Here is a 10,039-nt window from a genome sequence, read left to right as displayed (position 1 = left end):
GGAATGACATACATTTAAAAAAAGATAATAATAAAATCACAGGTAAAAAAAATAACATGATGATTCAAAAGTGTAATGCTCATGCATTGTGCAATCTGCTTAAAGAAACACATTGGGGAGACTCAGGGGATAGGCTTCCCCTGCTTAGACGAATTGTGTTATTGACACCGAAGGGGAAGCAAGTATTAACATCAGAGCATGTAGACTGGATAATGGACCTTAGTCATTGAGCATTTGATTATATCTTCAGTTGTTTTTTCTTCCCCTTAAGGAAATTAGAAGGTGGCCAAACAACCCTATATTTTAGCCGATGTGATATTGCTTGATTCCAGCGATTATTTATATCTTGCACGGGATGTACGCTATATATATGGCAGCGGGGAAGGCTCCATGATATTGCCTGTGCACTCGCCCACGGGAATATATTTTCGGTTATGTCTCTGGATTTATGGCTCCTTTGTTGTTGTGAATGGTATATTACCAATTATAAGAAGATGTAAAGATGTAAAGAATTCTGTATATATTTACCTGTGTGTATACAAAGGTGTGAAGGTAGGGAGGATAAAGCAATGAGACAACCTTGTTTTTAATGGAGCTATATTTTATTGGTATATGGGTTTTAATATATTGATTTTTTTATTGATATTTGTTTAATCTTGTTATAACAATTATTTGGAGTAAAGATTAAGTTGTTCTAGTAGCAGCCTACTGGATGTTCCTTCCTGGTGGACTGGGAAGCTTCAGAGAGATGTGTGGCACCCGTGGGGCTTCTGTTCTGGCAGTGAGGGCTGGTGTGGCGGGTGACCACGTTGACCTTCTCAAGGGTAAAGTGAGAGCTGAAGATTACGCTTATCGGCTATGTCTGGGTAAAAAAGGCAAGAGTTCCTCCAAGATTGCGTAGAGGGGGCCAAATGAAAACCAGTCTATGGACTGTAGTAGCTGTCTTGGGGGTAGAGTTCGGCCTCAGGACCGGGCCTGAGTGTTTAGTAGTTGCAATTGAGGGGTCTTGAGCCTTTTGAAACTGGGCAGAACCTGGAATTAATGAAGTTGTAGTTCCCAGCCCTGTTCAGGGTAAATCTCATTCAGTTATCACATGTAATTCCAAAATCACATAGCTTGTTTAGACTGCATATACTATGCGCAATGCATAGACATATTCGATAATAGCCTAATTCCTATGGGAATCATCAGTCAGTCTTGGCAAGAAGGGTCCAACAAGTCCAACTGCTTGCCCAGCTACTGTTCTTTACCCCAAAATAAGCTGGTTTTGAAAGTGTATGTCGTTCTTATTTCCTCTTTGCACTTTAGCCATAAGGAACTACACTTGGCCGATCTATCTTGCAAATGATCCATAACTCGTCCTTAACAACTATTGCCATTTGTTTTAGTCCCACATATTGTTTTTTTTCTCTATCACCTCAAATTAGCCCTGGTCTATCAGGATACAGAGCGTGGATAATTTTGAGAAAATTGTACCATGCTTCGTCCCTTCAAAACTATAGATACCCCAGACCAGACCTGAAACAGCACTGTAGGTTGACCCAAAAGTTAATCAGAGCCAACATATCCTTGACAAATTGCCACATTATCTATAGACATATGGCTTGGTAACCCCAACTCCCTTTAAAACGTTTTAGTTATGCTGTTGATGGTCATAAGGTTTACAATGACACCTCTGCGGATGGTATAGTTATTGAAATAAAAAAACAAAAAGGTTTCAAATGTCCTCATTGCACCAGATGGTGAAGATTCTAGCCAACAGATTCTTGAAATAAAGGGTTGACCATGAGAACTAAAAATAGTGATATGTCAAATCACATGGAGCTGTATCAGACTTCCAAAATACATTCTCCTTTCACCTAGTACCCAGCAGGGAATACTAGAATGTGCTATGTTTGGCATTACTGTCCGCATTACAATGTGTCACATATCTTTCTGGTATTGTCGTATTAGAGTGTTAATCAAATTATTTATTTTCATTGGATCATCCTTCTAGTAACATAGGTACACTTGATCCATTAAGGTCAACAACAGCTTTGGCAGAGACGACTTGTGAAGGTTCCATGTTGTTTTGCATTAGGGGAAAAAACAATACAATACTGAAAGGAGCTGACCACTAATATTCAAAGTCATATTACAAAATTAAGACAGTGGTTTAAGGGGAACTCTTATGCTAGCCCTAACAGCAGCAATAATGGCAAATGGGTGTATAGAGAGCTGTGTCTAGTGCTTTTAAATGGATGACATGGAAGAAATGGCATTTTGTGTTTGGCGTGGGACAAGTTCCATGGTTTTCTTCCAAGCTTTTTTTGAAGATAGAGATGGAAATAGGGTTCCACTGAGCCATATTTAAAAGGCAAGCAGCAACATAGGAATGTTAAAAGGAGTCTGAAAGTATTAAAACAAACCCTTCTGATATTCAGCTACTGTTGAGTGATAGCATTTGTATTGCTAGAGACTTAGAGATAATTCCAAATAGTGTTACACAAAACCTTAAGTGAAATATATAAACTGTATTTGCTGACCTTCTGAAAATGATTTTATGCCTGGCTGGCTTCAGTATCTTCAAAGTCAATGTTCCCAAACATGTATGCAGATCAGAATGGTATGAGTGAAGTAAAAACTTCTTATCTGATACTTGTTGCAGACCAATTACTTTGGAAGCCCCTAGATCATTATGAAAACCAGGGAGCTATCATTTTCAGAAGTAGAAGGTCAGCTGTGGTAGCCACCATGTTTCTTCAGGACAAGTTCCATCCACTTGGTGTAAGATAAACGCACTATGGATTTATGTCATCATTGTATAATTCAGTTTGCCTTTATTGTGAACCCAAGTGTCAACATCTGACGCAAAAGTTAATGCTGCGGGCCCATGGGCTGATGGGCTGAGGGAAAATACATAGCTGTTTTAGCTGTTTAGCATGGATGGAGGCATCTGCCCTGATGGCTATTGTGTTCAGACTGCTGCACCACCAGAAGCTGCCTGAATACCCAACTGCATCTGATAGGACACAGTCAATGTTCAGCTGATAATTTTCCTCCCAGCTTACCTAATTTTTAAATCTATCTTTGACGAGCTGGGTGGGGCCAAAAGGGTTGATTCAGGGATTTAACGCAAATCTAGCCATGTATGGTCATCTTTAGTCACCATTCTCTACCCAAACAAATAAAATGACTGCAATGGCCAGTTTATATATATGTTAAAAGAAAGTTCCAAACAAAAGTAAAGGGCTTGGTGACCAGTGAGATTGTTTGCATGATTTTCCCTGAAAATAAAAGTTGGCATTCCATTGTTCACTATGGTGAGTTCTCCATTTTGTGTAGAAATCTCTTTTGTTTTAAACATTGATCATGTAATCGCTATTTTGTAGTTTCTCTATGTTGCAGACTGTGCTGAAAAAGGAGGGACTGGAGCTACAATATATGGCCAAATGTTTGTGTATAATCATACCTACATTATATGGCTAAAAGTATGTGGATGCCCCCTGGAGACAATAGTTTGTGTTTTTCTTACCTGATTACTTAGGCCAGTGAAGCAAAAATATTTTTTACACTGGCTTTTAGTAGTCAAATGGTTTTGTTTTAGGGATGCACAGATACCAAGTACCGTACTTAGTACAAGAACAGATACTTTTCCAGCTCCATTGAAAGACTAGACTAGAGAAAAACTCAAAAGTTAGGAGGCAGCTGTCATTTTTAAGGAGCACACGGAGCTCCTGGGATTTGTACATCTCTGTTTTAGCCCTTTCACTGCCATGCCCTCCGGAATGCTTTTAACCTCAGCTGGCCACACCATTTCTGCAATTTTTCACATTGTTTTGAGTTTCTATTGCTGCGTTGCTAGCGTTTGTACTAGACCCCCCAAACTATATATTTTCTGAAAGCACAGGCCCGGTAGAATGAAAAGATGATGCTACTAATTTTGTAGGGCCTGCGATAATTGAGCAAATGTTTGCCAAAAAAATATTAAACCGATAAAAATCAGTGCACAAAAAAAATACTTTCCGACTAAATCTAAAAGATAAAACTGTATTGAGTTAAAAAATAATAAGTATTTGTACATTTTAAATTGCGCCTTTCTGCGAATTAAATGAAGTAACGCAAAACTGTAAATAAGCAACTTATGTTAAAAAGTGTTTGAATGCTGTGTTGAGATAAAATGATACAGGCGTACATTTACTCGCAACACGGTGTATAAAAACGCACAGCAATGCATCACAGCGCTTTGCTACGCGCTGCCACAGTTAAAGGAGAACTATGGGGTCAGTGTTTTTCCCCATAGTTCTCCTTAGGGTAACGGGAGGACACAAACTAGCGTCCTCCCGTTACCCTAAGCTCAGTATACCGCGAGCTACAGCTCACGGTATACTGAGACGCTGCAGCCGGAGCGGATCCCGACTTAAATGACGGGATCCGCCCAGCTGCGTGAGTGACACCTGGCTCTGCCTATCTAGAGGCAGAGCCAGCTGTACCCGCCCCCTCCCCCGTCCGTTCCGCCAGTCAGCGCTGGCAGATCAGAGCGGGAGAGGGGAATACAGCCCCTCCCCCTGTCACGGCAGAGAGCCGTGACAGGATCGAGAGGCGACCGAACCCGGTATGTGTTCGCTCACCTCCCGATCTACTGAGCCGACCTGTGACAGTCTCATTGTCACAGGTCGGCTAGAACTATGAGGTGAGTGAAAAGCACTCACCTCATAGTTCTCCTTTGAATTAATTTTATTTTAAAGAGAGAATAAAAGGAAAAATCAAGCACTGCAATGCGTTCTAACAATGCACTGCAGCGCATGTGTCCGGATGTTATCTTAATAGCTGTTATCAGTGGCTTGTCAGCCACTAGTGACAGCTGTTACTTTACAGGGGACCGTATTATGTGACTGTATTAGACATAATGACTCATGAGTCATTAGACCTATACGGTCCATAGCCCATCAACACAAGGCCAAAGCCCATCAACACAATTCCATAACCCATCGACACAACCCCACAGCCCATCGACACAACCCCACAGCCCATCGACACAACCCCACAGCCCATCGACACAAGCCCACAGCCCATCGACACAAGCCCATTGACACAAGCCCAAAGCCCACTGACACAAGCCCAAAGCCCTTCACCATATCCCCATAGACCATCAACACAAGTCCATAACCCATGGACACAACCCCATAGCACATCAACACAATCCATGGCCCACCAACACAACTCCATAGCCCATCAACACAAGCCCATAGTCACAGACTCTTAAACTAGCCATACACAGCTCAAATTTTGGCAGACTCATGCTGAATCGGCTAAAATTTGGAAAGTGGGTTGTCTTTTCTGCTTGACAAAATTCAATGAAAAAATCAGCTGAGCCAGGTGGAAAATTCTTGGCTGAACATTGACTGCATCCAGTCAGATACAGTCACTGTTTAGGTATTCAAGCAGCTATGGGTGTCACGGCTGCTTAAATACTATAGCTGGCAGGAAAGATTCCTCAATCCACTCTATTTAGCATGGATGGGGAGTGGAGTGATTTTCTCTTGTTTAGTGAGCAGGCTGAATGAAAGAAAAAGACTTTTGCGCCTAGCCACATATTACAATCTGATTGTACAATATCTGTAATATCAGTGCTGGTAAGCAGGGGCGTCCTGAGGCTGGGTGTCACCCGTAGCGGGTACCGGGTGACACCCCAGCTGTGACCTCATCGTGCATGCACATAACGTCACCACGATGAGGTCATCGCACATGAGCGGCCATCTTGGTGATAGACGCCAGCAGAGAGAGGAGGGGACATTCACCCAGCGGGATAAGGTATGCCGCGGGGTCCCCTCCTCTCTCCTGCAACTGTCAGGCTCTCGGCCCATGACCAAGTGCCCGACTTTTCAGAGGGGGTGACACCAAAATGACTGCCAGTCATTTTGGTGTCACACCTCTAGTCGTTTCACCCACTGCTTGTAAGAGTTGATGGAGTAATCTGTTCCATTTGTTTCGTTCAGCCTATGGGTTGAACGAAAAAAAAAAAACAGAACAGTGTATGGCCAGCTTTAAAGGAATCCACACAATCACATGCATCTTCTTGAGATTTGAAGAAATGCTGTGTTAAAACAAACAGTCATCTCGTGACTTGTTGGCTAGAGGAGGCAGCTTGTGATGCCCTGGAGGTCTGTTAGGTGGCAGCAGAGAGGCTCGGCTCCAGCTGACAGAGGAGAAGGTTTGGAGTGTAAACATTGTCGTTGGTTTGAATGATCGAGAAGAAAAGACATCCTCTATGCCAGTAGGAGCTGCCTTGTAGAGAATTAGGAGAAGAGAAGGCCGAGGCGCTCACAGCAGCCCCCCTCCGTCCCCGCACTGCTCGTGGACTGACCTGCACAGACATGTTCCGGAGGATACTGCAGCTGGTGAGGAGCACTGCACGTGAATGGCGCTTCCTAGAGCTGTGGGGGTGTGTGCAGCTGGCTGGGCAGAGTGGGAGCAGAGCTGGGCCCGGTCTGGGTGTCTTCATCTCTCAGGTCACATGACGTGCAGGCCGCTGTCACCGCTCTCCCTGTATAGATAGGCCTGGGCAGCTTTACTAAGCACTTTACGTATGCTGTGTGTGTGTGGGCTCTGCCCTTCCTCAGCTTCATCATGCAGTCATTTCTTCTGCCCTGGCGTCAGTCTGTGTGGGCCAGGAGGCTACAAAGTACACAATATATTGCTGCACATAATACTTAATGGCCTTAACATTTTTCATTTCCAATTTGACTGAAGCCTAGCTCTGCGCAAACCAGAAATCTACCATTGCCCTGTAAGGCTCAGCTATTCATTTATGCCTAGGGGAGCAGAGTAAAGCACTTTTACCTGATCCCGTCAGGGCTGCTAGACGGGCCCCGTAGACCAGGGGTGGATAGCTCCGGCCCTCCAGCTGTTGTGGAACTACAAGTCCCATGAGGCATTGCAAGACTGACAGTTACAGACATGACTCCCAGAGGCAGAGACATGTTGGGATTTGTAGTCAAAGCACAGCTGGAAGGCTGGAGTTGCCTACCTCTGCTGTATCCTCTTCTCCTCTATGCACTGGCTGTCTAAGGACCGCTGACCTGCATTCGAGGCGAGTAGAGAGGCAAGTGAGGATCTTGTAACTAAAAGTGTTTTACACATGTCCCCTAGAAATAACAAATGGCCTTTAGGGCCGGACTACACCAGCTCTGGTGCGTCCCAGCATGTTTCGCTGCTGGAACGCACTGGAGCACACGGCAACATGTTACATGACACCCCATTGAATGTTTACAGTAGCAGGGGATGCACCCGCACTGTACCACAATGCACATGCTGTTAAATATAGAAAAGGGGCTACGTGTGCTGACAGCTGATTCAAAACAAATGCCTTTAATAAACTTGACTACATTAATACAATCTATGTACTAAAACAAAGTTTGTAGTACTTACCTGCCACATTTTTGCACTGTTGCCCCCAGTCTCAGTGCTCTGTGTCCCCTGTGGGTTGGAGACCTGTGCCACCTTTAAAAATAAAAGTAATTGGCAGCCGACTTCTTCTTTCCTATTTTCTGCCAGCCCACCAATGACATATGCACCTTCTCACAATGCACTCTGCTGAAAATAAAGCTTGCCCCCCTCCGAGGTCTGACAAGATGTAAGTTCCTGGGGGAAATGTCCACACCTGGAGGAGTGTAATGTTGTATGGCGAATGTGCGAGATAAAGAGATGTGTACGCAATGTCTCGTATGATATGCTCGTCAAAAGACGTTCCCCCGAAATATCTCGCAAGCTCTGGAGACCAGATCTCCCTAGAAGGCACTGGTGATGTTACCTTCCTGCGAAGGGGGTGGGGGGGAGGGTGGCTATTTACGTAACCTGTATGGTTCCTAAATATATTTCTAGTTAAAAAAAATATGTTTTCAAACTAGGGAATGTCTTATCTGAATCTATTTTAAGTTTTCAGCTGCTTTAACATTGCAGGAGGCAGTCCTCCAATGCAGATCAATACTGATCTAATCTAAAATACATAAAACAGGGCACCCTCTGCCATGTGTTCGCATTGGACGGGTCTTTTCTGCCCGTGCGTGCCCGCTAGGGGGCGCGCGCGAGCAGAAAAAAAATTGCCGTCTGGAGACGGCAACCCGCAGATGCTGCAGTGCCGTCCGTCCGTTTTTTTACTACGGGCGGACGGCAAGAGGTTAATGGAGGAGAAGGGTGTCATAAGGATCTGAAGATCCTGTTCATTATTGATCTGGTTGTAGCAGACATTTGCCCTGCTGCTTAAAGCTGAAGTACATGGTCTGAATGTGTTTTGTCTGGGGTACTACAGATGTATGAAGTACAGCATTTTGCTGGGTAATATGGCTGCACCACCACGTGGATTTCTCTTAGAAGCTGAGTAGCGTTAGATTTAAATATAAGCGTCAGAACTGTTCTGATTGGCTGTTAGCATGTTGGCACATTCCATATGGAGCGGTGTAGGAGCACAACGCTGTCAACGTGCGTGACCATTTAGCATACAGCTTAAACTGATTTAAACACAAATAAGAATGTGTAAAGGTTGTTATCAGTGTGTTGTACATAGGTGGGGCCTCTGACTCATACCTGATATGAGACATCAGAGATAAGAAGTGCATTTTCCTTTCTAGTGTAAAGTTGAAATCTAGGCCAGAATTAAAACATCATCTAATCCAGCTACGTACAGTATTTATGATAACATTGTTAACTGGATAGAACCGGCAAAAGTACCTGAATCTGAGATATCAGTCTGCTATAATAGCACTGCGAGACAATATGACTCCATTGCTTTGGGCAGCTATGTCTATGATCATGTTCACAGGAAGGGGGAGCAGAAGGCAAATGTTTGCAACATGTTGTTGCTCCTTTTTATTCTACAGTTTTTAGAATGGGTTGGGCCTAGGGATGCACTGATACCGATAATGGCATTGGTGCTGATACTGGGCATTTTCACAAGTACTCGTAAAAAATGCCTGGATACTAAGCGCCGATACCGGCCAGCCACATATCTCTTCCTGTGGAATTGCACCGCCAGCAAAACTAACCTGGGCCCCTGGTTAGACCCCGCACAGCCCACCATAGACCCCGCACAGCCATCTTAGATCCTCTGCTGGAGACATCAGGCCGGCACACAGAGCAGCAAAGAGTATCTAGCTTGATATTATTCTGCATTTATGTATAATGCATTGCTAGGGTTTGTAGTCCTCTGTAGCCGGTAGCCATTCATTATTGCTGTATAATGTGTCATTGGGATTTGTAGTCCTCTCTAGCTGATGGTATTATTTTGCATTGTTGTATAATGTATCACTGGGATTTGTAGTCCTCTGTCGCTGGTGGTATTCTGCATTGTTGTATAATGTATCACTGGGATTTGTAGTCCTCTATTGCTGTAGGTATTCTGCATTGCTGTATAATGGATTGCTGGGATTTGTAGTCCTCTATAGCTGGTGGTATTATTCTGCATTGTTGTATAATGTATTGTTGGGATTTGTAGTCCTCTATCGCTGGTGATATTTTGCATTGCTGTATAATGTATTGCTGGGATTTGTAGTCCTCTATAGCTGGTGGTATTATTCTGCATTGTTGTATAATGTATTGTTGGGATTTGTAGTCCTCTATCGCTGGTGATATTTTGCATTGCTGTATAATGTATTGCTGTATAATGTATTCCTGATCACAGACACAGTGCTGTTTGTTTACATATGACCAACCTGTGCCTGGGATGGGTTCTCCTGCACACAGTCTCAGCACTACCAATTACTGTTTACAGTTCTTTGTTTGAAAGTGAAACTATTTCAGTGCTCCTGAGGTATATATGCAGGTTTTTTATGTCACATTCACAAAGGCTTGTAGACCATCTTTTGAGTGTGTATTACTTTCTGTACACCAGGGCTACACCAACTAATCGATTAAGCGATGATAATCAATATTGAGAGTAGATCCCTCTTGTCATGATTGGCCCAGCAGTCACATGCTTACCTGGAAGTACAGGGTAATTCCTTCAGCTCATGGGGGAGGGAAATTCTGACTAGAGTAAATCTTTAATACAGTCATGATGAGT

General features: G+C 43.6%; 1 protein-coding gene across 1 annotated transcript in view; it reads left to right on the top strand.

Annotated features, from left to right (window-relative positions):
• Positions 1-6,210: 6,210 nt before the first annotated feature.
• EEA1 (early endosome antigen 1) overlaps positions 6,211-10,039 on the top strand; it is a 96,721-nt gene continuing 92,892 nt past the window's right edge. Inside the window, exon 1 of the mRNA XM_018560237.1 lies at positions 6,211-6,380. Coding sequence (XP_018415739.1) covers positions 6,357-6,380 — 24 coding nt within the window. The 5' untranslated portion in view covers positions 6,211-6,356. The remainder of the gene's footprint in view (positions 6,381-10,039) is intronic.

This window comes from Nanorana parkeri, unplaced genomic scaffold, assembly GCF_000935625.1.
Source record: "Nanorana parkeri isolate BGI_ZX_2015 unplaced genomic scaffold, ASM93562v1 scaffold442, whole genome shotgun sequence".
NCBI lineage: Eukaryota > Metazoa > Chordata > Amphibia > Anura > Dicroglossidae > Nanorana > Nanorana parkeri.
The sequence above is the reverse complement of the archived record's forward strand: the minus strand, read 5'-3'. Positions and strand labels throughout refer to the sequence as shown.